This window comes from Nomascus leucogenys, chromosome 9 (genome assembly GCF_006542625.1).
Source record: "Nomascus leucogenys isolate Asia chromosome 9, Asia_NLE_v1, whole genome shotgun sequence".
NCBI lineage: Eukaryota > Metazoa > Chordata > Mammalia > Primates > Hylobatidae > Nomascus > Nomascus leucogenys.
Genome location: NC_044389.1, coordinates 100,260,501 through 100,288,242, shown reverse-complemented (window position 1 = coordinate 100,288,242; position 27,742 = coordinate 100,260,501). Strand labels below are relative to the sequence as shown.

Here is a 27,742-nt window from a genome sequence, read left to right as displayed (position 1 = left end):
TCTTGCCCAGGCTGGAATGCAGTGGTGCAACCTCAGCTCACTACAACCTCCGCCTCCCAGGCTCAAGTGATCCTCCCACCTCAGCCTCCCAAGTAGTGAGGATTATGGGCATGAACCACCCGCCCAGCTAATTTTTTTAGTTTTATTTTTAGCAGAGATGGGGTCTCACCATGATGCCCAGGCTGGTCTCAAACTCCTGAGCAAGTGATCCACCCACCTCGGCCTCTCAAAGTGCTGGGATTACAAGTGTGAGCCACCATGCTAGGCCAACTTTCCTCCCTTGAACAAGTTCTGGAGATCTACTGTATAGGATGGTAACTGTAGTTAACATATTCTATACCTGAAAATTGCTAAGAGGATAGATTTTATATGTTTTCTTCACAAAAAATGGTGAGCATGTGAGGTGATGGGTCTGTTAATTAGACTGATTCAATCATTTCACAATGTATACCTGTATCAAAATATCACATTTTATACCATTAATATATACAATTGTACATTTGTCAATTAAAAATTTTTAAATAAATACACTTTCCTTTCTCTAGAATCAGGAATCAGGGGTGTCCGATCTTTTGGCTTACCTGAGCCACACTGGAAGAAGAAGAATTGTCTTGGGCCACACATAAAATACACTAACACTAACAATGGCTAATAAGGTAAAAAAAAAAAAAAAAAAATCACAAATAATGTTTTAAGAAAGTTTATGAATTTGTATCAGGCCACATTCTCTTTTTTTTTTTTTTTTTTTTGAGACAGAGTCTTGCTCTGTCACCCAGGCTGGAGTGCAGTGGTGTGATCTCAGCTCACTGCAAGCTCCGCCTCCCGGGTTCACGCCATTCTCCTGCCTCAGTCTCCCAAGTAGCTGGGACTACAGGCGGCTGCCACCGTGCCCAGCTAATTTTTTATATTTTTAGTAGAGACGGGGTTTCACCATGTTAGCCAGGATGGTCTTGATCTCCTGACCTCGTGATCTGCCTGCCTCAGCCTCCCAAAGTGCTGGGATTACAGGCGTGAGCCACCGTGCCCGCCCTGTATTGGGCCACATTCAAAGCTGTTCTGAGCCACATGCGGTCCATGGACACAGGTTGGACAAGTTGCTCTAGATAGTCCTTAATATGTCCCAGACAGACTTTTGTCCCTACCACTCCATCAAAACCGCAGTCATCAACCAACAAATGGACTCTTGATTTCTAAATCCAGTGGTTCATTCTCATGCCTCATCTATTTATTTACTTATATATTTTTAGTAGAGACAGGGTCTCACTATGTTGCCCAGGCTGGTCTCAAACTCCTGGGCTCAAGCGATCCTCCCACCTCGGCCTCTCAAGGTGCTGGGATTATTTCACTCCTCATCTTAATTGACACTGACACTCCCTCTTCCTTGATATGTTTCCTTCGCTTGCTTTCTAAGATCTTCCTCCCACCTCACTGGTTGCTCCTTCTTCGTCTCACTTCTTCTTCTCCTCGGCATCCTCTGAGGTTGGACCATCCCAGGGCCCAGAGCTCAGGCACCTTCTCTCCTCCACTGTGTTCACTGCTTTGATGACTTCATCCAGACTCATGACTGTCAATGTCATCTAGTGGCCGATGACTCCGAAACTGTATCCCCCACCTACTCATTTTCCGTTTCTTCAAAAACTAGTAGTTTTGTATTTCACATGCCATTCTTTAGTTTATCTACCATTACTCTAATCTCTTTTTAAATAAAATTCTCGATGTCATCATTAATGTAACTATCCATCTATCTGTTGTTCTATCTACCTATCTATTAAGCTATCATCTATTTATACATTTTAGCTGCACACATGCCAAAATCATTAACGATATGCATGCTGAAGTACTTGGGGTGACATGTATTGATATCTCTATTTATTATTTATTGATTTAATTTTTTGAGACAGAGTCTTTGTTGTCCAGGCTGGAGTGCAGTGGCGCGATCTCGGCTCACTGCAACCTCTGCCTCCTGGGTTCAAGCGATTCTCCTGCCTCAGGCTCCCGAGTAGCTTGGATTACAGGGATGAGCCACTACACCTGGCTAATTTTTGTTTTTTTAGTAAATACGGGGTTTCACCATGTTAGCCAGGCTGGTCTCGAACTCCTGACCTCAAGAGATCCACCTGCCTTGGTCTCCCAAAGTGCCAGGATTACAGCTGCGCCCAGCTGATGTCTCCATTTATTTTGAAATGAATCAAAAAATAAGATGGATTGAAGGATACCAGAATGACAGATGAATAGATATGTGAAAAAACAAGTATAATAAAAAATAATGGTGAATTCTAGGGAGTGGGCATATGAGTATTCACAGTAAATTCTTTCCAACTTTTCTGTATATCTGAAAGTCTTCATAATAAACTATACGGAAATAACATGCAAAAAGAGACATTTGTAATGATTCACACCAAATGAGGACAATGGCTATTTCTGGGAGGATATTTCAAATGTTTTAATAACCAGCCAGGGTTGGTGGCTCACGCCTGTAATCCCAGCACTTTGGGAGGCTGAGGCGGGCGGATCACTTGAGGCCAGGAGTTTCAGACCAGCCTGGCCAACATGGAAGAACACCAATCTCTACTAAAAACACAAAAATTAGCCGGGCATGGTGGCATATGCCTGTGGTCCCAGCTACTTGGAGGCCGAGGCAGGAGAATCGCTTGAACCTACGAGGCAGAGGTTGCAGTGAGCCAAGATCGCACCACTGCACTCCAGCCTGGGCAACAAAGCAAGACCCCATCTCAAAAAAAAAAAAAAAAAAAACCTCTCTAGGGCATTCTGATGATCAGCCTGGTATAATAACTGCTGATCCTGGCACAAGAGAACTTTAATTGCCATAAAACCATGATACAATTATACCTGAGGCATTATGTGTCCAAAGAAAATTGACATTGCATCAAATCTGTTTCACTCAAATGCTAAGCTATGTTACAGTTAGGTGGGCGATAAGCTATCCGCAGGAGGTAGAAAAGCTCTAGGAAGCAGGAAAATGATTCTTTGGCTCCAGAAGACATTGCCCTTACCTGCAGGAAACGCTCTATGCGACAGGATGAGTGGTCTGGCCCAGCCCCGTCGTAGCCGTGTGGAAGGAGGATGACGATGCCACTTTGTAGGAGCCACTTGGCCTCTCCTGGAGAAGTACCATGTGGGGAGTGAGAGCTCTACGAAGCGGGGACAAAGTGGCCTGACGTGACTCAGCCAGGGAAATCAATGTTAGTTTTCTGCCTGACCCCCCAGAACTGCTTTCATTACATGCACCTTCTAGAACCGTTATGCTATACTTAGGGAAATGTCCATTTCATTGAATGAAAACCTATCATGGGCTAGGCACGGTGGCTCACACGTGTAATCCCAGCAATTTGGGAGGCTGAGGCGGATAGGTCACTTGAGGTTAGGAGTTTGAGACCAGCCTGGCCAACATGGTGAAACCTCGTCTCTACTAAAAATACAAAAATTAGCTAGCTGTAGTGGCACATGTCTGTAGTCCCAGCTACTCAGGAGGCTGAGGTGGGAGAATCACTTGACCCCGGGAGGTTGAGGTTGCAGTGAGCTGAGATCATGCCACTGCACACCAGCCTCAGGAACAGAGTGAGACACTGTCTCAAAAAAGAAAACCATAACCTATCACGGCACAGGCACTGGGCTTTTACGAGTGGAAGACAAACTCAAAAGGGAACGTTCCCAGCTTCCTGGACAGCACATGCCGCTCCAACACCACCACAGGCACCACTCTTACAAGAATGGGCAGCTACCGGCTGGGCACAGTGGCTCACACCCGTAATCCCAGCACTTTGGGAGGCCGAGGTGGGTGGATCATGAGGTCAGGAGATCGAGACCATCCTGGCTGACACGGTGAAACCCCATCTCTACTAAAAATACAAAAAATTAGCCGGGCATGGTGATGAGCCCCTATGTAGCCCCAGCTACTCAGGAGGCTGAGGCAGGATAATTGTGCAAACCCAGTAGGCGGAGCTTGCAGTGAGCCGAGATCGCGCCACTGCACTCCAGCCTGGGCGACAGAGCGAGACTCCTTCTCAAAAAAAAAAAAAAAAAAGAATGGGCAACTCTCACAGCCCAGCTGACAACACAGGCCACTGTCTTGAAACGGGGTGGTAGGCACGACAGGACAGTCTCTGGACAAGTCAGAAGTCCAGGCCCTCAGGCACTTTTCTTTCTCCCAGTGAAAATGTTACAGAGAAGCATAACTATAGGAAACATTTAAGGCAGGTATTCAAAACCCAAGAGTGGGCATCCCTGGAAAATGGGATTCTGGGTCTGGGGAGAGACTTAGACGTTTACTTCAATTACTTCTAATTTTTACAGTGAGCAAGTACTGCTTCGGAAGCTTTCAGACACTGGAACGGGTTTTCATGGCCCTACTGACTCCTGGGCACAGGTGCTGGGTGGCACCAGTGCTCCTGCTGACAGAGAGCTTGGGTTTTTTTCCCAGTAACACATTAACCTGACAGTGGCCACACTCCCATCATAACAGGGTGACCCCCAACTCCCTGGAGGTGCCGCTGCACAAGGGAGTCTCAAGGCAGCAGCGGCCCCTTTTCATTCATTTGTCCCCGTGAGGCTGGGGCCACGCAGGGACCCCCACCTGTACCCACCCTACACGCTGACACCAACCTCCAGAGATGAATGTGTCAAAGATGATCTGGGCACCATTCAAGAAATCGCCAAACTGTGCCTCCCATAGGGGCAGTAACTTTGGGCTCTCAATGCTCATCCCATATTCAAATCCCAGGACGGCCTCTTCTGACAGGGGGCTGTTGCTGACCTAATCCCAGGAAAGAGAAGGAAACGCTGCATGTGAGGGCCACGGCAGAGCACTGGACTCCTGGGAACTTATCGAAGGGAGGTGGTGCGGAGAGGGAGCCTTGCTCTCATTCATCACCACATTCTTTTTGTTTGTTTGTTTTTGCTTTTTGAGATGGAGTTTCGCTTTTGTTTCCCAGGCTGGAGTGCAATGGCTCCATCTCAGCTTGCTGCAACCTCCACCTCCCAGATTCAAGTGATTCTCCTGCCTTAGCCTCCTGAGTAGTGGGATTACAGGCTCCCGCCACCACGCCCACCTAATTTTTGTATTTTCAGTAGAAACAGGTTTCAGCATGTTGGCCACGCTGGTCTCGAACTCCTGAGCTCAGGTGATCCACCCACCTTGGCCCTCCAAAGTGCTGGGGTTACAGGCATGAGCCACCACGCCCGGCCTCATCACCACATTCTTTTGAGAAGAGATTTGATCTTCAGTGTCAGTGATGCAGATGAGAAAAGTTGGGACAAAGAGAGGAAAAGATAAAAGAGGCCGGAATGTGGGTATTACAGAGTTTCTTCAAGGGTAAGCACATATACTTCTCAGATGACCCTCCTCTGGAGCTGAGTATTCAACGGTGTCTTCTAAGCTTTTCAAAAACCTGTGGCCGGGCGTGGTGGCCTCCCAACAATTTGGGAGGCCGAGATGGGAGGATCGCTTGAGCACAGGAGTTTGAGACCAACGTGGGCAACATGGCAAAACCCCGTCTCTACAAAAAGCAGACAAAAATTAGCTGGGCGTGGTGGCACATGCCTGTAGTCCCAACTACTTGGGAGGCTGAGGTGGGAGGATCACTTGAGCCCAGGAGGTTGAAACTACAGTGAGCTATAATCGCACCACTGCACTCCAGCCTGCATGACACAGTGAGACCCTGTCTCAAAAAAAAAAAAAAAGAGAAAAAAAATTGTCACAAAACAAAGTGAGGAAAGTTAAAAAATAAAGGCCTACCTTTGGTTAAAATCATTATTCTAACACCGTATTTGCATGGTAAATCAAAAGAACCATCATGATATGTTAACATTAAAAAAAGCAGAATACAAATTATATCTCTGAGAAGGTTAAAAAGACATGACAATTAAATGCAATACATAATCCCAGCACTTTGGGAGGTCAAGGCAGGCGGATCACCTGAGGTAAGGAGTTCGAGACCAGCCTGGCCAACATGGAGAAAACCCAGTCTCTACAAAAAATACAAAAATTAGCCGAGCATGGTGATGCAGGCCTCAAGAGGCTGAGGTGGGAGGATTGCTTGAACCTGGGAGGTGGAGGTTGCATTGAGTTACTCAAGAGGCTGAGGTGGGAGGATTGCTTGAACCTGAGAGGTGGAGGTTACATTGAGCCGAGATTGTGCCACTGCACTCCAGCCTGGGCAATAGAATGAGACTTTGCCTCAAAAAAAAAAAAAAAAAAGAAAAAAATTGTTGATCTTAGTTTGAGAAATACATGGTAGTCATGTCTGTGTTCATTTCCTGATTTTGGTGTGTTATGATGGAGAAGGATGTCCCTGTTTGTGGAAATACACACTAGGGATACAACTTGCTCTCAGATGGTTCAAGATGAAAAAAAGGAGCTAGGAGGATCACTTGGACACAGGAGGTCGAGGCTGCAGTGAGCAGTGACTGCGTCACTACACTCCAGCCTGCGTGACAGAGCGAGACCCTGTCTCAAAAGAAAAAATAAAGATGAGAAAAAGTTCCTTACTGTATACAACATTTTGGTAATTTTGTGTTTCTTTCAAATTTTAAAAAAATACATGTTTAAGTTACATCTTTATAGAATATTATTTTGGAATAAAAAGGAAGGATGGGCAGAGTGTGGTGGCTCACGCCTGTAATCTCAGCACTTTGGGAGGCTGAGATGGGCGGATCACTTGAGGTCAAAAGTTTGAGATCAGCCTGGCCAATGTGACAAGACCCTGTCTCTGCTACAAATTCAAAAATTAGCAGGGCCTGGTGGTGCACACCTGCAATCCCAGCTACTTGGGAGGCTGAGGTGGGAGAATCACTTTAACCTAGGAATCTGAGGTTGCAGTGAGCAGAGATTGTGCCACTGCACTCCAGCCTGGGCAACAGAGCAAGACTTGGTCTCAAAAAAAAGAAGGATGTACTGATACATGCTACATGCATGGATGGACCTTGAAAACATGATGCCAACTCAAAGAAGCCAGTCCCAAAAGGCCACATGTTATACCATTCTATTCACATGAAACATCCAAAATAGTCAGATCAATAGAAACAAACAGTCGATGAGTGGTGTCCAGGGGCTGGAGGGAGGAAGGAGTGGGCAGTGACTGCTGACAAGCATGGGCTTGCTTTCTAGGGTAATGAAAAGGTTCTAAAATTAGATAGTGGTGATGATGCACAACTCTGTGAATAGACTACAAACTGCTCAAGTGTACACACTGAGAGGTTGAATTTTATGAGTTATAGCTCAATAAAGCTTTTATTTAAAAAAATAAAAACGCTCTAGGCTTGGCATGGCGGCTCACGCCTATAATCCCAGCACTCTGGGAGGCCAAGGCAGGAGGATTGCTTGAGGCCAGGAATTCAAGATGACACTGGCCATCACAGCGAGACTCCTATCTCTACAAAATATTTAAAATTAGCCAGGCGTGGTGGTGCTTGCCTGTAGTCCCAGCTACTTGAGAGGCTGAGGCAGGAGGATTGCTTGCGCCTAAGAGCTGGAGGCTACAGTGAGCTATAATTGCACCATGGGACTCCAGCCTGGGCAACAGAGGAGGACCTGTCACACACACACACACACACACACACACAGATTGAGATGTACAACAGAGTTGGGGGAAAAACACACCCCAAGGACCTATTCACTTATCATGAAGGCTGCCTGATGTCGGTCCCTTCCTAGAAGCCATTATTGATAAGGGAACGCTGGTCAGTTACAAAATTCAATACAGACAGTGAAGGCAGATCACTACTCGGGAAAATACAGCTACTCTCACTACCAAGATCAAACAGGAGTTTCTCCCAGAGTCTTCACATAGAGGACATGATATTAAATAATAAGTTACTATTATTATTATTTGAGACAGAGTCTTGCTCTGTTGCCCAAGCTGGAGTGCAGCGGTATGATCTCGGCTCACTACCTCCACCTCCTGGGTTCAAGCAATTCTCCTGCCTCAACCTCCCGAGTAGCTGGGATTACAGGCGTGCGCCACCATGCCCGACTAATTTTTGTATTTTTAGTAGAGACAGCGTTTCGCCATGTTGGCCAGGCCAGTGTTGAACTTCTGGCCTCAAGTGATCTGCCTGCCTTGGCCTCCCAAAGTGCTGGGATTACAGGTGTGAGCCACTGCACCAGGCCTAAATAATAAATTAAATCTTCGGCCAGGCGTGGTGGTTCACACCTGTAATCCCAGCACTCTGGGAGGCCAAATAATCCCAGCTACTTGGGAGGCTGAGGCAGGAGAACTGCTCCAACCCAGGAGGCAGAGCTTGCAGTAAGCCTAGATCACGCCACTGCACTCCAGCCTGGGCGACAGAGTGAGGCTCCGTCTCAAATAAATGAATGAATGAATGAAAATAAATTAAATCTTCGACAGTATCCACAAAACAGACACAAGGCATTTAATTGGGACTTTTTCAATAGCAAAATTCAAAACTGATAATAAATATCAAAGCACAATTCAATGAAAGCCTCATCTGAGGTAGGGGAATGCTAAACATTTCAGTATCTAGTTCAGCAATCTGACTTGATCCAAGGGTAGATTTTGGACTAACTTAAAGAAAAGATGAGCTCCATATCCCTTCAGTTATCTTCCTAAAATGTGGCTTTTGCCAAGTGAATTTTCTTTTTTTTTTTGAAACGGAGTCTTGCTCTGTTGCCAGGCTGGAGTGCAGTGGCGCAATCTTGGCTCACTGCAACCTCCACCTCCCGGGTTCAAGTGATTCTCCTGCCTCAACCTCCTGAGTAGCTGGGACTACAGATGCACGCCACCACGCCCAGCTAATTTTTGTATTTTTAGTAGAGATGGGGTTTCACCATTTTGGCCAGGATGGTCTTGATGTCTTGACCTTGTGATCTGCCCGCCTCAGCCTCCCAAAGTGCTGGCATTACAGGCGTGAACCACCACACCCGGCTGCCAAGTGAATTTTTTATAGGGTGTCAGTAACTCAAAATGATGTTCTCAAACTAATGGCTAGAGTAGGAAAGAAGACGACATGCCACTCAACTTACCTTAAGGAATAAGTTATTTTCATAAACATCATGTGCTAGACACTTGAATAATTGTTTGAGATAAATAAATGAAGACTCCACTACTGCCCTTAAGGCACTAAAGAGAAGGGCACAGAGGCTGCCACACAGAAATACATGGTTATATCTGGCTGGGTGCAGTGGCTCACACCTATACTTCCAGCGCTTCGGGAGGCCAAGGCAGGTGGACTGCTTGAGGCCAGGAGTTCAAGACCAGCCTGGGTAACATGGTGAAATTCCATCTCTACTAAAAATAAAAAAATTAGCCAGGAATGACACCTCATGCCCATGGTCCCAGCTACTCGGGAGGCTGAAGCATGAGGATCCCTTGAGCCTGGGAGGTAGAGGTTGCAGTGAGCCAAGATGGCACCACTGCACTCCAGCCTGGGCAATAGAGCACGATTAAGTCTCCAAAAAAAAAGAAAGAAATACACGGTTATGTGTACATTCATCAAGCCGATCATACCTTAAGGAACAGGTAACCTTGAGGATGTATGATTTTGCTTTCCTTAAGTAGGCAAGGAATACTGACTTATCCACATCTTTGACTAACTTTAATGAATTACAGCAATATGCAGATGATAATGTCAACTCTGAGTTGACAAAACACACATCAATTTGACATTTACATAATTACAGATATGTCATCAGAAGAAGAAAGCTCCAGCCTACTCTCTAGTGGGTTACTTCCATCCCAAATTGACAGACCCACCTCATCCACCCATTTAGCACCCCTTTACTTCCAAAAGTACTGAACCCAAAGTTGCCAGCACTCGTTCCTACTTGTTCTAAGAATCCTGGAAGTGTAATCACTGGCACCTGGATTTTACAACAGCTATGGAAACATCTCACCTCTAGAAACCCCTTCTGATTTGGGTCCATATGGTTCAGGGGGATGTAGGTGTCATCGGTCTCCTGGCAAACCACCATTGCATGCCTCTGACTGAAAGTTCCACGGCCAACATCTTGGCCACTTAGACGAACATTAAAACCTTAAGCAAGGAAGAAAAAAAAAGTCAGATTCCCATAAATAACCTAATAATAAGGCACGGTGACTCTAAATTCTTATATACTGGCTTAATCTTGAGAATTTTCCTTAGGATAACAGATAGTTATTAACATATGCTGTCCGCTATTCAAAAGTCTATAGTTAAGATGAGATTGTATAAGAATGGAGAGGTATCATGTGCCCTGCAATTTTTAGAGAAAACTATCTTTCCAGTACATCCAGCACTAGCCCTTTGTTTCCCAGGCATAACTGTCCTATGTCTACACTCTGATGAAGGTTGTCAGCATGACTTATACTACAATTAAGTAATATTGTCAAGAAAGAAAAATTAACATATTTTAGAACCTCTCTGGTCAATGAACACAATGGGAGGTAGTTATAACTCAAATAAACTGCAAAGGTAACAGGTAGCAAATGTGATTAAAAGTACTCTCTACTAGCTAGACAGAAAATTCTTACCTTGGCTGGGCACAGTGGCTCACGCCTGTAATTCTAGCACTTTGGGAGGCCGAGGCAGGCGGATCATGAGGTCAAGAGTTTGAGACCAGCCTGACCAAGATAGTGAAACCCCATCTCTACTGAAAATACAAAAATTAGCTGCGCGTGGTGGCGCGCCCTACTTGGGAGGCGGGGGCAGGAGAATCACTTGAACCTGGGAGGCGGAGGTTGCAGTGAGCTGAGATCACACCACTGTATTCCAGCCTGGGCGACAGGGCAAGACTCAAAAAAAAAAAAAAAGAAAGAAAATTCTTACCTTGAGCGAGTAAGGAACCCAAGGCAAGAGCTTCCGCAGTGGCCCAGTCTAGCTTGGTTCCATCCATCACCTTCTCCATTCTGGACTGTAAAATTCAGAGGAAGAAAAAAAAGGAATGTCTAAGAGTCCATTTCCTTTTTCACAATGAGTACAAAAAATTTAATGCAGGCCGCGCATGGTGGCTCATGCCTGTAATCCCAGCACTTTGGGAGGCTGAGGCGGGTGGATCACTTGAGGTAAGGGGTTCAAGACTAGCCTGGACAACATGGTGAAACTCCATCTCTACTAAATATACAAAAATTAGCTAGGCTTGGTGGCGTGTCTCTATGATCCCAGCTACTCAGGAAGCTGAGGCAGGGAATCACTGGAACCTGAGAGACGGAGGTTGCAGTGAGCTGAGATGGCTCCATACACTATATAGCCTGGGCGACAGAGCAAGACTTGATCTCAAAAAAAAAAAACCCAACAAAATTAAGCATCAAAAACAATGCTGAATAAAAACAGTGCAAAAGGATACATTAGAGAAGGACAGCAATTACATACAGCTTTTTTTTTTTTTTTCCCTGAGGCAGTCTCACTCTGTCACCCAGGCTGGAGTGCAGTGGCGCGATCTTGGCTGATCGCAACCTCGGCCTCCCTGGTTCAAGTGATTCTCCTGCCTCAGTCTCCTAAGTAGCTGGGACTACAGGTGCGCACCACCACACCCAGCTAATTTTTGTACTTTTTAGTGGAGAAGGGGTTTCGCCATGTTGGTCAGACTGGTCTTGAACCCCTGAACTCAAACGATCTGCCCAGCTCAGCTTCCCAAAGTGCTGGGATTACAGGCGTGAGCCACCACACCTGGCCTATATACAATTTTAAAACAGGCAAAACAAACACGTGCTTAGGTTACTGGTTACCTCTGCGGAGGTGGGAGGAGACGGAACAAGGAGGGGGGTATGTGGGGAACTGTATTTATAACATCCTATTTCCTAAGCTGGGTGATGAGTATGTATTAATAGTTTGTTGTAATAGTCTCTGTACCTATAATAAAAACTTAGAGTTAGTGGGTTGTTGTTTTTTCTTAATTTCCTTTTTTTGGAGAAACAGGGTCTTATTCTGTCACCCAGGCTGGAGTACAGTGGTGCAATCTCAGCTCACTGCAGGCTCGATCTTCTGGGCTCAAGCAATCCTCCCACCTCAGCCTCCTGAGGAGCTGAGACTACAGGCATGCGCCACCATGCCAGGCTAATTTTTTAATCTTTACTAGCGATAAGGTCTCACTATGTTGCCCAGGCTGGTCTTGAATTTCTAGGCTCAAGCAATCCTTCCACCTTGGCCTTCCAAAGCACTAGTATTACAGATAGGAGCCACTGTGCCTGGCCAAGTTAGTGTTTGAAAATAATTCATGTTGGGCACGGTGGCTCACACCTGTAATCCCAGCACTTTGGGAGGCCAAAGTGGATGGATCAATTGAGGTCAGGAGTTCAAGACCAACCTGGCCAACATGGTGAAAACCTATCTCTACTAAAAATACAAAAATTAGCTGGGCGTGGTGGCACGTGCCTGTAATCCCAGCTACTCAGGAGGCTGAGGCAGGAGAATCGTTTGAACCTGGGAAGTGGAGGTTGCAGTGAGCTGAGATCACACCACTGCACACCAGCCTGGGTGACAGAGTGAGATTCCATCTCAAAAATAACATAAAATAAAATAATTCAGAGGGCAAAGTTCCTTCATCCAAGCTTAAGAAAGATAAAGACCTTTAACTCTTTGCTCTCCTTGTTTTAGCACTGAAAGTCCCACATTCCAGAAAACCCCTATGTCCCAGGCCCACCAGGGTGGTTTGTCATCCTACAGTGATCCTAAGACAATACGTAAAACATCAGCATGTTTAAGGGGCTACTTTGGGGTATGTGTGTTGATTTTTGTTTCTTTTATTTAAACCACCTGAAACAAAGTGTTTTCTACTCACTGGTTGGAAAAACAAAAACAGACATTCTTGTATCTCTGTATTTTTTATAGTGTGCATGTATTCCACGTATATGTAATGTATGAACATGCGTAAGTAAATAAGTACACGGAGGAAAAAGAAAAGAAGAGAAAATCTGAGGTAACTGACTATCAGTACCAAAACAACACTAGGATCAGTTTCTAAAACCTAATGACACACAATAAATATTTATCAAATGAATCAGCCAACCAAAAAGACCAGACCAACATCAGTCCCTTTGCTGAGAAGGAAGGAGAAGCAATAACCAGCCATTTGGAGGCTGCCCACCTGAATATGTGTCTTCAGCAGGTGACTGTGCATCTGCAGCTCTCTCGGCACCTCTACAGACTTCACACCAACAAACCGCAGGAGGTCGAGGGGCACACCTGTATTCCAGGTGGTGATTCTCGCTTCTGGCTGAGCCAGGCCCTGCCAGTGGGCCTGCAGGTTCAGGGCAGGGGGGCTGTAGTGGGCCATGTTATTTAAGTGATCATTCAACTTGGCATAGTAGGAGGATTTTATTTCAGACACCTCCTCCTGCGTCATGAGTCCACCAGCAATGAGGTGCTCTGCATATGTGTCTGGAATGCTCTTTCGAGCTCTGTCCAAGAAAGAGAAGAAACAAAACTCAATCTGACATGTAACAATCTAATAGAGACAGAGTCACTGTCAAGGGCGGTGGAGTGTCAGCACTCTAAAAAGGCATTCGACAGGTGCAGTGGCTCACACCTGCAATCTCAGCATTTTGGGAGGCCAAGGTGGGTGGATTACCCGAGGTCAGGAGTTCGGGACCAGCCTGGCCAACGTGATGAAACCCCGTCTCTACTAAAAATACAAAAAATTAGCTTGGCATGGTGGTGGGCGCCTGTAATCCCAGCTACTCAGGAGGCTGAGGCAGTAGAATTGCTTGAACCTAAGAGGCGGAGGTTGCAGTGAGCCGAGATGGCACCATTGCACTCCAGCCTGGGCAACAAAAGTGAAACTCCGTCTCAAAAAATAAATAAATAAAATTGAAAATAAATAAAAATAAAATAAAAAGGCATTCAGGAAAAATGTTTTGGAACTAGCTAGAAGTGGTGGTGGCACCACTTTGTGAGTAAATAAATGCCACTGAGTTGTTCACATTAAGACAGCCAATTTTATATTATGTCATGTTCATCTCAATAAGTTTATAAAACATAAACAAAATAAATAGACAATGTTAAATATAATAAAATTTTTTTTTTTTTTGAGACGGAGTCTTGCTCTGTCGCCCAGGCTGGAGTGCAGTGGCACAATCTTGGCTCACTGCAAGCTCCGCCTCCCGGGTTCACGCCATTCTCCTGCCTCAGCCTCTCCGAGTAGCTGGGACTACAGGCGCCCGCCACCACGCCCGGCTAATTTTTTTGTATTTTTAGTAGAGACGGGGTTTCACCATGGTCTCGATCTCCTGACCTCGTGATCCGCCTGCCTTGGCCTCCCAAAGTGCTGGGATTACAAGCATGAGCCACCGCACCTGGCCTAAATATAATAAATTAATTTAGTAAATGAAGGCACTCATAGTAACAACCTCTTTTCCAGGCAAGTAAGAGAAAACAAATTTATCTTTATAAGTTTTTGTCTGCATCCAAGCAGAAATAATTAACAGAGTTTTTCTATGATTTAGTAAATTCTGACAATTATTTCCAAGACTGACTCACACTGTCTATCCAATCAGCACCCCCCTTTATCTAAAAAGGTATGGAGTCCAAAGTTGCCCCAGTCTCTGAAAGTCGCAATCTTTCAGGTTGCGTCTATCATCCTTTAACTACAATCATCAGCACCTGGGTGTTACAATAAATGTCACTCTACATTCATGTAATACTTTAAACTATAAAGTCTATTCACATGTATTATCATATTTAATCCTGATAAGAGAGAAGAAAGCAGGATAGATTTTAAAGATAAGGCCCTGGGGCCAGGTGAGGAGGCTCATGCCTGCAATCCCAGAACTTTGGGAGGCCGAGATGGGCAGACGGCGAGACCAGCTTGGCTAATGCTGTGAGACCCCATCTAGTCAGGCGTAGTGGCAAGCGCCTGTAGTCCCAGGTACTCAGAGGGTGGAGGCGGGAGGATCGCTTGAGCCCAGGAAGTCGAGGCTACAGTGAGCCGTGATCATACCACTGTACTACAGCCTGGGCAACAGAGCAAGACCGTGTCTCAAAAAAATAAATAAAATAAAATAGGGCCCTGAGGTTCATTGAGTCATTCAGCTGCTAAATTCAGAGCTAAACAGAACACAATTAGTTCTTCTGAGAGCAGTCCTCTTTCTGGTACCAAGGATCAGAAAAGCTCATAAAATGTGTATTCCTCTGCTTTAATTTATATCTATAAGGAAATAAACTTGGAGGAGGGGAATCTATTTTATTTTCTAGTATCTAGAAAAGGAAGTTCCAAAGTAACAAATTCCCCCTCTGTCACATTAACCATCTGAATCAGCACCATGGGACAGAAATGAAATGCAAGCCAAGAGTAATTTAAAATTTTCTGGCAGTCACATTAGAAAAGATAAAAAGAAACAGGTGAAATTAATTTCTTTTCTTTTTGTTTTTTTTCTTTGAGACGGAGTCTCGCTCTGTCGCCCAGGCTGGAATGCAGTGGCACGATCTCAGCTCACTGCAACCTCCGCCTCCCCAGTTCAAGCAATTCTGTTGCCTTAGCCTCCCGAGTAGCTGGGACTACAGGCACGCGCCACAATGCTGGCTAATTTTTCTTTTTCTTTTCTTTTCTTTTTTTTTTTTTTTTTTTTTGAGACAGAGTCTGGCTCTGCCACCCAGGCTGGAGTGCAGTGGTGCGATCTCGGCTCACTGCAAGCTCCGCCTCCCGGGTTCATGCCATTCTCCTGCCTCAGCCTCCTGAGTAGCTGGGACTACAGGCGCCTGCCACTACGACCAGCTAATTTTTTGTATTTTTATTAGTGTTAGTCAGGATGGTCTCGATCTCCTGACCTCGTTATCCGCCCGCCTCGGCCTCCCAAAGTGCTGGGATTACAGGGGTGAGCCACTGCGCCTGGCCAAATTTTTCTATTTTTAGTAGAGTCGGGGTTTCACCATGTTGGCCAGGCTGGTCTCAAACTCCTGACCTCAAGTGATCCACCCACCTTGGCCTCCCAAAGTGCTGGGATTACAGGCATAAGCCACTGCACCTGGCCATTTCAATAATATATTTTATTTAAGTCAATATACTCATTATATTGTAATTTCCATATCTAATAAATTTAAAAAATACTAGTTTGGGTTTATATTTTTACAAGCTAAGTCTTTAAAATATGGTGTGTGTATTATCCTTACAGCACATTAATCAGGACTAGCCACTTTTCAAGTACTCAATAGCCACCGATGGCTAGTGGCTTCCATCTTGGACAGCATGGTTTTGAACATTCATTAGAATCTTCCGAGTTACCTCTCACCAAGGTGCCAGGCAGGTCTGCAGCTATGGTTTGTAGAAATGAATCACTGAGGTTCTATTTCTGGTCCTGCCGACACTGCAGTAAATAGATTTGGGCGAGGTTTGCTTAATTCAATCTTCCCATCTGCTGCGTTGCTAAATTGCCCTTTCTCTATTCAATGAGGAACCATGTCAAGTGTGAAGAGTATGGGAGGCCAGGCACGGTGGCTCATGCCTGTAATCCCAGCATTTTGGGAGGCCAAGGCGGGTGGATTACTTGAGACCAGGAGTTCAAGACCAGCCTAGACAACATGGCGAAACCCCTGTCTCTACTAAAAATACAAAGATTAGCCAGGCGTGGTGATGCATACCTGTAATCCCAGCTACTCAGGAAGCTGAGGCACAAGAATTGCAATTGCTTGAACCCAGGAGGCAGAGGTTGCAGTGAGCCAAGACCGTGCCACCTGCATTTCAGCCCAGAACTGTGTCAGCTTTAGCTTTGAAAGTTTCATGTCCTGCCTGGGCATGGTGGCTCATGCCTGTAATCCCAGCACTTTGGGAGGGCGAGACAGGCAGATCACCTGAGGTCAGGAGTTTGACATCAGCCTGGCCAACATGGCAAAATTCCGTCTCTACTAAAAAGTACGAAAACTAGCCAGGCACGGAGGCACATGCCTGTAATCCCAGCTACTCGGGAGGTTGAGGCAAGAGGATCACTTGAGGCAGGAGGATCACTTGAACCTGGGAGGTGGAGATTGCAGTGAGCCAAGATCGTGCTACTGCATTCCAGACTGGGCGACAAAGCAAGACTCCATCTCAAGAAAAAAAATAATAATTTTAATTTTTAGGGGGCATATCACACAAGGGTTTATAATTGTACCTGATGATTTTGTACATGATGGGGTTGGTGAAGAATGGCTCATCCAGCTCATTGTGGCCCCACTGCCTGTAGCACAACAGATCAATAATCACATCCTTGCGGAACTGGCGTTGGTACTCAAAAGCCAGTCGTGTGGCACGGACCACTTCCTCTGGGCTGTCTCCATTGACATGGATGATGGCACAGCCCACAAGCTTCCCTGAAGGACAGAAGACCAAGCCGAAACAGGACAGTTAACCCAGAATGACACTGGCTCTCTCTAAGCCCTACTTCCTGCATCAAAAGACAGCCCAGTCCTCACAGGTACATATTGGTTTGGTTAACAACCCCAGCTTTGGAGACCAGCTGACAAGTTCCAACTCTGGGACTTATTGTGTGACCTTGGTAAAGCTACAAATCTCAGCCTACTTATCTATGACCCGGGAATGGGGCTCCTACCTCTTAGTGATGGTGCAAAGGTTCAATGAGTGAATGCACATACCATTGTAATGCCTAGCAGTGCCTGGTACATAGTAGTTAATATTTATTTTGTTATTGTTATTATTATTACTCTCTTTCTCCCTGAGATAAAAGGGTCATTAAAGGATGTACCCTAGAAAAAGATAATTTTTCTCCAAAGAAGCTCAAGAATGGATCTTCAGTATCTTCATGAGACTAATCATAAAGGATTCACATAAACAAGCCCAAGAGGCATCCAGTCCAGGCTGTTTGTATAAAAGGAGAATAGCTGCTACCATCAAACAGCCTTGTAATCTGTGAAACTGGGAATGGGTAATAACAGCCCTGTCTTTCTCTTAAGACGACCAATTTCAGCCTGACACAGTGGTTCACGCCTGTAATCTCAGCAATCTGGAAGGCTGAAGAGGGATCACATAAAACCAGAGGTTCAAGACCAGTCTGGGCAACACGGTGACTCAATCTCTACAAAAATTATTTTAAAAATTAGCTGTGGCCAGGTGCAGTGGCTCACGCCTGTAATCCCAGTACTTTGGGAGGCTGAGGCAGGTGAATTACCTGAGGTCAGGAGTTTGAGACCAGCCTGACCAACACGTGAAACCCCGTCTCTACTAAAAACACAAAATTTAGCTGGGCGTGGTGGTGGACACCTATAATCACAGCTACTTGGGAGGCCAAGGCAGGAGAATTGCTTGAACCCGGGAGGCAGAGGCTGTGGTGAGCCGAGATGGCGCCATTGCACTCCAGCCTGGGCGACAAGAGTGAAACTCCATCTCAAAAAAAAAAAAAAAAAATTAGCTGTGCATGGTAGCATGTGTCTGTAAATCCCAGCTACTAAGGAGGCTGAGGAGGGAGGATCTGTTGAGCCAGGGATGTCAAGGCTGCAGTGAGCCATGATTATAGCACTGCACTCCAGTCTGAGTAACAGAGCAAGACTCTCAAAACAACAACAACAACAAAAAACCTACCAATTTCCACAGGTAAAAAAGAAGCTGACTTTGATTCTTCACATCTTATTTCTTTTTTTTTTTCCTTTGAGACGGACTTTCGCCTTTTTTTTTTTTTTTTGAGACAGAGTCTCGCTCTGTCGCCCAGGCTGGAGTGCAATGGCTCGATCTAGGCTCACTGCAAGCTCCGCCTCTGGGGTTCATGCCATTCTCCTGCCTCAGCCTCCCGAGTAGCTGGGACTACAGGCACCCGCCACCACACCCAGCTAATTTTTTTTTTTTGTACTTTTTAGTAGAGACGGGGTTTCACCATGCTAGCCAGGATGGTCTCGATCTCCTGACCTTGTGATCTGCCTGCCTCGGCCTCCCAAAGTGCTGGGATTACAGTCGTGAGCCACCGCGCCTGGCCAGAGTTTCGCTCTGTTGCCCAGGCTAGAGTGCAATGGCCTGATCTTGGCTCACTGCAACCTCCGCCTCCCAGGTTCAAGTGATTCTCCTGTCTCAGCCTCCCGAGTAGCTGGGATTACAGGCATGCGACACCATGCCCGGCTAATTTTGTGTTTTTATTAGAGACAGGGTTTCTCCATGTTGGTCAGGCTGGTCTTGAACTCCCAAGCTCAGGTGATCCACCTGCCTCGGCCTCCCAAAGTGCTAGGATTACAGACATGAGCCACCGCGCCCGGCCTTCACATCTTATTTCTAACTATACTATTTCACCAAGTTTAGTAGTTGAACATATCCCTTTTCACTAAGCCCCAGGCGCTCCAAGTTTGAATATCCTAGAGATAACGACTCTGGTGTTGTACTCATTGTGCTGATCTCTGACTTGCACCAGATCACCCAACCAGTTATAAGAAATTTCAGATGGCACACTGTGGCTCCATCCTTGTCTTATTTCTTTAGATTTAAAAATCACACTGATAGGCTGGGCATGGTGGCTCATGCCTATAATCCCGGCACTTTGGGAGGCCTAAGCAGGCGGATCACCAGAGGCCAGGAGTTCGAGACCAGCCTGCCAACATGGTGAAACCCTGTCTCTAGTAGAAATACAAAAATTAGACAGGTGTGGTGGTGTATGCCTGTAGTCCCAACTACTTGGGAGGCTGAGGCACGAGAATCACTTGCCCCCGAAAGGCGGAGGTTGCAGTAAGCTGAGATCATGTACTCCAGCCTGGACAACAGAGTGAGACTCCATCTTAAAAAAAAAAAAAAAATTATCCAGACATGATGGTGCATGCACGTGGTCCCAGCTAATCAGGAGGCTGAGGCAAGAAGATCACTTGAACTCGGGAGGCAGAAGTTGCAGTGAGCTGAGATCGTGCTGCTGCACCACAGCCTGGGTGACAGAGCAAGACTCCGTCTCAAAAATTTAATTAATTAATTAATTAATTAAATGAAAGGAGGGATAATCAGTGAGGCTCATTGTTCTGTGTGCACCAGAGGTTTCCCTAGGAATTCCATGTCGGCTTCAGCAACATCAGTTCCTCCCTGTTACGTACCAATATCACTGCAGTATAAAGAAGACCTTCCTCTTTCGGCTGGAGTGGTGTAACCCAGCTGGTTATTAACAATCAAATGTACACTCCCACCAATTCTGAAATGCGGGAGATTGGACAGCGTGAATGTTTCAGGAACAATCCCTTGACCACAGAAAGAAGCATCACCATGGACCTAAATCATGAGGCAAGGGGAGCGGTGGGGAGAAAAGAAACATAAGGGATTAAGAAATTTAGGTTTTCAGGTTGGAATAATTTTTCTTTCTTTTTTTTTTTTTTTTTGAGACAGAGTCTTGCTCTTTCGCCCAGGCTGGAGTAAAATGACATGATCTCAGCTCACTGCAACGTCTGCCTCCCGGGCTCAAGCGATTCTCCTGCCTCAGCTTCCCTAGTAGCTGGGATTATAGGCATGCACCACCACATCCGGCTAATTTTTTGTATGTTTAGTAGAAACGGGGTTTCACCATGTTGGTCAGGCTGGTCTCGAACTTCTGACCTCAGGTGATCCACCCTCCTCGGCCTCCCAAAGTGCTGGGATTACAGGCATGAGCCACAGTGACCAGCCTCATTTATCATCATTTTAAAGAAAATGGCCTTTTCACCTTTTATTTCAGAAGTCAATCTTTTTTTTTTTGAGACGGAGTCTTGCTCTGTCGCCCAGGTGGGAGTGCGGTGGCGCAATCTCGGCTCACTGCAAGCTCCGCCTCCCGGCTTCATGCCATTCTCCTGCCTCAGCCTCCCACGTAGCTGGGACTACAGGCGCCCGCCATCACAGTCTTAAGATCAGCTCAATGTACTGGGTAAAAATGAAGGATTAAAATAGAGTATTATAAATTATGTGAAAGGTAAACAGAATGTCTGGCTGATGATTTCAAGATTTCTATTTAGAAACACCCTATCAGGCCAGGTGCAGTGGTTCACACCTGTAATATCTACACTTTGGGAGGCCAAGGCAGGAGGGTTGCTTGAAGCTAGGAATTTGAAACCAGCTTGGCCAACCCAGCAAGATCATGTCTCCACAAAATAAAATAAAATAAATCAGCCAGGTATGATGGCACGCACCTGTAGGCCCAGCTACTCAGGAGGCTGAGACAGGAAGATTGCTTGAGCCCAGGCATTTGAGGCTGCAGTGAGCTATGATTGCACCATTGCACTCCCGCCTGGACAAAAGATTGAGACCTCATCTTGAAAGAAAGAGAGAGAAAGAAGAAGGAAGGAAGGAAGGAAGGAAGGAGGGAAGGAAGGAAGGAGAGAAGGAAGGAAAGAAAAAGGAAGGAAGGAAGGACGGAAAAAAGGAAGGAAGCAAGGAAGGAAGAAAGGAAAAAAGGAAGGAAGCAAGGAAGGAAGGAAGGAAAAAAGGAAGGAAGGAAGCAAGGAAGGAAGGAAGGAAAAAAGGAAGGAAGCAAGGAAGGAAGGAAGGAAAAAAGGAAGGAAGGAAGGAAGGAAGGGCCGGCCATATCATAATGAAATCCAATTCTGCCTACTCCCAATTTATTCACTACATGTTTCTGGCCTGTGAAAAATTAAAATGCATAAGATAACGTGGCTATTCATAGGCATAATAGAATATTTGGTTGCCTTATATATTTATCTATTTCTGTGGAATTTGAAGACTGATTCTGAAATCCAGCGTTCATGATCTCCTGTAGTTAAAGGTTCATATTTAAATGAATACTCACAGAAGAAACACCACCACAGCCCAAACCTCTAAAAGATACTTGTTGTGTTACCAAAAACTGGGAGACAGGGTAGAAGAAGAACGAACCACACTGATCATTTGTGTTATTTGCCTTAATGCCAAAGACCTTCATTTTAAAATAAACAGGCAAAAAAAAAAAAAAAAAATAGGCCAGGTATAGTGTGGCTCATGCCTGTAATCTCAGCACTTTGGGAGGCTGAGGTGGGAGGATCACTTGAGGTCAGGAGTTCGAGACCAGGCTGGCCAACATGGTGAAACCCTGTCTCTACTAAAAATACAAAAATTAGCTGAGCGTGGTGGCACGTGCCTGTAGTCCCAGCTACTTGGGAGGCTGAGGCAGGAGAATCACTTGAACCCAGGAGGCAGAGGTTGCAGTGAGCTGAAATTTCGCCACTGCACTCCAGCCTGAGTGACAGAGCGAGCCTTGGTCTCAAAATAAAAAGCAATAAAAAAGAAAAGATAATAAAGTAAACAAGAAACGAAGTAAAACTACACTTAAAGTCTTTTTTTTTTTCACACTTGTCTTGTTAGATGTATGGATATCACGAAGTTTCCAGGAGAGCCATACTTCCAGAGAAATAATGACATCTGTGCTCTCAGAAGGAGCAGGTTTGCCAGCCCATACCCCTAAGTTAATTCATGAGCCAAGCAAGGAAAACAGAAGTGGAAGGCCCAGGCTAAAGCCAGTTGCCCCAAGACTAAACCTCAAGAATCTCCTGTTAGTTTTTAAAACAATCCCAGAATCTTTTTCCAAAAGGTCATCTTAGTTTCATCATGAATGTCTGCCATCTGCTTTCAGCCCTCCCAACCGACACATTCTTCCCAGTTTTCCCCACCTCTGGCCTCACTTCCAGAAGCTCCAAGTACCTGTAAGCAAATGACCCTGTCCCCCGGCTGGGCTGAGTTGTCTGGAGAGTAATCGCCGTCTTGTCGAGATTGCTGCCTGCCACGAGTTTTGCCCATGGCCACGGGGTTGACGGCCTCCAGGTGCGAGGGATTGGGCAGCATCGTCACGTGGAGGGGATGGTGCGCCCCGAAGTCCAGGTCCACAGAGGAGGTCAGGTGAGACAGGACGTCTCCAGTGGCTGAGAAATTCTCTGGAAATTCACTTAAGCCTCGCATTTTACGGAACATCAGCTATTGTGGATACATTCAAAAGGAAAAACATGGCATTCATCACAATGGAGGCTAGGGAAGAAGTGCTGAGTTGAAATCATACAACGAAAACGAAAATTTAAAGCCAGGAGTGGTGGCTTATGCCTGTAATTCCAGCACTTTGGGAGGCTGAGGTGGGAAGATCACTTGAGGTCAGGAGTTCGGGACCAGCCCGGTCAACATGATGAAACCCCGTCTCCATTAAAAATACAAAAAATAAGTTGGGCGTGGTGGCAGGCGCCTGTAATCCCAGCTAGTCGAGAGGCTGAGGCATAAGAATCACTTGAACCTGGGAGGCGGAGGTTACAGTGAGCCGAGATCACGGCACTGCACTCCAGCCTGGGTGACAGAGCGAGATTAGGTCTCAATAAATAAATAAGTAAGAATATATGGAAAACCAATCCAAATACCAGCTCTGTCAATTAACTAAACTGTCTAAGCTACCTCCTGGACCGATTGCTCGTATGCTTAGTCGCCTTTCTTCTTTTTTTTTTTTTTGAGACAGGATCTGGCTCTGTCTTCCAGGCTGGAGGGCAGTGGCACAGTCTCGGCTCACTGCAGCCTCCATCTCCTGGACTCAAGAGATCCTCCCATCCCAGCCTCCCGAGTAGCTGGAACCATAGGTGCACTACCTAATTTTTATGTTTGTAGAGACCATGCCACCTAATTTTTATTTTTGTAGGGACAGAGTTTTGCGAGGTTACCCAGGCTGGTCTTGAACTCCTGGACTCAAGCACTCCTCTTGCCTTAGCCTCCCAAGTGCTGGGATTGCAGGTGTGAGCCACCTTGCCTAGCCTTAGTTGACTTCCTAAAATGAATGATCATCATGAGTTTTACTTTTTAAAAATTTATTTATATTCAGGCAGCATCTTGCTTTGTTGCCCAGCCTGGAGCACAGTGGTGAGATTATAGCTCATGCAGCCTCAAACTCCTGGGCTCAAGTGATCCTCTGGCCTCAGTCTCCTGAGTAGCTGGGAACACAGGTGCATGCCACCATGCTTGGCTAACTTATTTTATTTTTGATAGAGACAAAGTCTCACTTTGTTCCACAGGGTGGTCTCAAACTCCTAGATTCAAGCCATCCTCCTGCCTCATCCTCCCAACAGACTGGGATTGCAGGTGTGAGCCACAGTGCCCAGCCCTCACCATCAACATCATTTATCACCAGAATGAAACCAGCAGTTTTATTCTGTCACAATCAATCATATAGTGCTACTGAGAAACACAGCGAGTAACCTTACCTCTGGAGGGAACTGCAGAAGGCCTGTCAATAAATTCAGCCTCCCTCTATGGGGCATCCCAATAATGACATCAGTGATCCCGCTGTAGGCCGACATTTTCAGCAGCTCGTGGAAAAAGCCCATCATGCTTTCAGCCCCTTCGCCTCCATATCGCTTCACTGTCGAGAACTTGGTGGCCAGAAAGTGGTCAAACTCCTGCAGAACATCATGTGAGACATGAGCTGCCTGGAGACAGCCAGCTTCTCCGGTGGAAGGCAGATAAGTCTGTGTGTGTTGTGAGATGGCCCCACACTCCCCAAGTGGCCACAGCAATGCCACTTTACTACATATCCCAGAGACAGACATAACATGGACACAGCAGGATGGCTTTCCAAGGATCCCGGACAGCAGGAGGGGCCGAGGAGAATAACCTGAGCGGCAGAATAACTCACCCCAAGGAAACCCCCTTAGAATGTGTGTTCTTCTGGACTGGAAGCGAGGCCTTAGATTTCTGCTGCCTCTTCCCAGTATCCCAGTTTTCACATGGGGCTCTATGGTATGAATCAAGGCTGCAAACTATCCAACTACCCAAACTATTAGGAAGGGGCTTCTTGCCATCTTGACATTCCAGAGCCCTGGTCACAGCCCCAACAGAGGTTCAGTTCCATTCATTTGTATTGAGCCTCTCTTCCACATGTCATCTTTTGATCATCTCAGATTAAGTTCTGAACTTAAGTATCTTTAGTTCTTAAGAAGTAAGACCAGGCCAGGCATGGTGGTTCACGTCTGTAATCCCAGCACTTTGGGAGGCCAAGGCGGGTGGATCACTTGAGGCCAGGAGTTCAAGACTTGGCCAACATGGTGAAACCCCGTCTCTACTGAAAATATAAAAATTAGCCAGGTGTGGTGGTACGCACCCGTAATCCCAGCTACTCAGGAGGGTGAGGCAGGAGAATTGCTTGAGTCCAGGAGGCGGAGGTTGCAGTAAGCTGAGGTCGTGCCACTGCACTCCAGCCTGGGTGACAGAGCAAGACTGTCTCAAGGACTGCAACTATACATAGCCCTGAATGGTGACAGTATGTCCTGTTATCAAAAGACTTTTTTTTGCTTACATATTAAAAGAAATTTTAGGCCAGTCGCGGTGGCTCACGCCTCAATCCCAGCACTTTGGGAGGCCGAGGTGGGCAGATCACGAGGTCAGGAGATCGAGACCATCCTGGCTAACACATTTTAGGCCGGGCGCGGTGGCTCACGCCTGTAATCCCAGCACTTTGGAAGGCTGAGGGGGGTGAATCACGAGGTCAGGAGATCGAGACCATCCTGACTAACACAGTGAAACCCCATTCTACTAAAAATACAAAAAATTAGCCAGGCATCATGGCACGCACCTGTAGTCCCAGCTACTTGGGAGGCTGAGGCAGAAGAATGACTTGAACCTGGGAGGCGGAGGTTACAGTGAGCTGAGATCACACCACTGCACTCCAGCCAGGGTGACAGGGAAAATTGATCTCAAAAAAAAAAAAAAAGAAAGAAAGAAATTTTAAATAAATTAAAAAAAATTTTTTTTTTAAAGGCCAGGTATGGTGGCTCATGCCTGTAATCTCAGCACTTTGGGAGGCCGAGGCAGGTGGATCATGAACTCAGGAGATCGAGACCATCTTGGCCAACACGATGAAACCCCGTCTCGACTAAAAAATACAAAAATTAGCTGGGTGTGGTGGCACGCCCCTGTAATCCCAGCTACTTGGGCGACAGGGCGAGACTCCATCTCAAAAAAATAAAAATAAAAATAAAGTAAATAAATAAAACCTTAAGAACTATGTGTGTTTTTTGTTGTTGTTTGTTTTTTTTTTTTTTGGACAGAGTCTTGCTCTGTTGCCCAGACCGGAGTGCAGTGATGCAATCTCAGCTCACTACAGTGGTGCGATCTCAGCTCACTGAAACCTCCGCCTCCTGGGTTCAAGCAATTCTTCTGCCTCAGCTACCCAAGTAGTCAGGACTACAGGTATGCTCCACCACACCAGGCTAATTTTTTGTATTTTTTTTTTTTTTTTAGTAGACATGGGGTTTCACCATGTTGGCCAGGCTGATCTTTTTTTTTTTTTTTTTTTTTTTTTATTATACTTTAGGGTTTTAGGGTACATGTGCACAATGTGCAGGTTTGTTACATATGTATCCATGTGCCATGTTGATTTCCTGCACCCATTACAGGCTGATCTTGAACTCCTGACCTCAAGCAATACGCCCACCTCAGCCTCCCAAAGGACTGGGATGACAGGCGCGAGCCACTGTGCCCAGTCAGAAGTAAGGTCTTAAGGATCTTGTCATCTTCTATAGAGTGAGTAGACACATACACAAGAAGTATTTTGACTCTGAGGAGAGCCAATAGGTCAATATTTTGGCAACCAACATTTTGCTACTTAGAATAAAATGATGTGCTCAGAACAAGGATCTCTGAGGAAAAATAAAATAATAAAATGGTGTGTGTTTTATGATCTGTTGTGTTGAAGTAATGAGGGATTTAAGTTCAGAGTTAATGGCTCAATTCCCTCTCTTCAGTAGTTATTTATCTTTTTTTTTTTTTTTGAGACAGAGTCTTGCTCTGTCACCCAGGCTGGAGTGCAGTGGCGCAATCTCAGCTCACTGCAGCCTCTACCTCCCAGGTTCGGGGATTCTCATGCCCCAGCCTCCTGATTAGCTGGGATTACAGGTGTGCACCATCACCCCTGGCTAATTTTTGTATTTTTAGTAGAGACAGGGTTTCTCTATGTCAGCCAGGCTATATATCTTTATAGGCAGTGAGGCTGACCTATGCCCTTGCTATTAGATTCTCCTTTTTTTTTTTGAGACTGTGTTTTCGCTCTTGTTATCCAGGCTGGAGTGCAATGGCGCGATCTCGGCTCACTGCAACCTCTGCCTCCTGGGTTCAAGCAATTCTCCTGCCCCAGCCTCACGAGTAGCTAGGATTACAGGCATGCACCACCATGCCTGGCTAATTTTTGTATTTTTAGTAGAGATGGGGTTTCTCCATGTTGGTCAGGCTGGTCTTGAACTCCTGACTTCAGGTGATCTGCCTGCCTCGGCCTCCCAAAGTGCTGGGATTACAGGCAGTAGCCACCGCGCCCAGCCTAGATGCTCCTTTTTACCTGAGAATCCAGCATTAGTTTCGACAGATGTTTTCGCTCTTCTGTGGTAAACGTCTCCTTTTGCAGTTCCTCAAACCGCTTGGCAAACCAGTCTTTCTCCTCCTGGCTCTGAAGTTGGGAGGTTTCAATAGAAATCTGCCCACAGTAGATTCGATTGAGATAGACTAACACCTCCTCAAGTGAGGCCTCTTCCTTCCCCATGTTCAATAATCCTGTGAAATACAATCAAAGGAGTCACTTTAAAAAATAATCACGTGGCAAGTTAATTCTGGAACATACCAAAATAATTACTTCAACACAGAGTGCTTTGTTCTTAATAACTTGGGTCATTATTGGCCGGGTGCGGTGACTCACACCTGTAATCTCAACACTTTGGGAGGCAAGGCGGGTGGATCTCCTGAGGTCAGGAGTTCAAGCCCAGCCTGACCAAGATGGTAAAACCCCGTCTCTACTAAAATTACAAAAATTAGCTGGGCGTGGTAGCATGCGCCTGTAGTCCCAGCTACTCAAGAGGCTGAGGCAGGAGAATTGCTTGAACCCGGGAGGCAGAGGTTGTAGTGAGCCAAGATCACGCCACTGCACTCCAG

At 45.9% G+C, this 27,742-nt stretch overlaps 1 protein-coding gene across 1 annotated transcript in view; it reads right to left on the bottom strand.

Moving 5' to 3' along the window:
* DHTKD1 (dehydrogenase E1 and transketolase domain containing 1) overlaps positions 1-27,742 on the bottom strand; it is a 57,299-nt gene that overhangs the window by 16,696 nt on the left and 12,861 nt on the right. Inside the window, exons 3-12 of the mRNA XM_003257672.4 lie at positions 27,156-27,367; positions 24,031-24,225; positions 22,502-22,771; positions 19,939-20,110; positions 17,037-17,235; positions 13,040-13,352; positions 10,783-10,867; positions 9,872-10,011; positions 4,624-4,774; positions 3,015-3,121 (exon numbers count right to left, since the gene is read on the bottom strand). Coding sequence (XP_003257720.2) covers positions 3,015-3,121; positions 4,624-4,774; positions 9,872-10,011; positions 10,783-10,867; positions 13,040-13,352; positions 17,037-17,235; positions 19,939-20,110; positions 22,502-22,771; positions 24,031-24,225; positions 27,156-27,367 — 1,844 coding nt within the window. The remainder of the gene's footprint in view (positions 1-3,014; positions 3,122-4,623; positions 4,775-9,871; positions 10,012-10,782; positions 10,868-13,039; positions 13,353-17,036; positions 17,236-19,938; positions 20,111-22,501; positions 22,772-24,030; positions 24,226-27,155; positions 27,368-27,742) is intronic.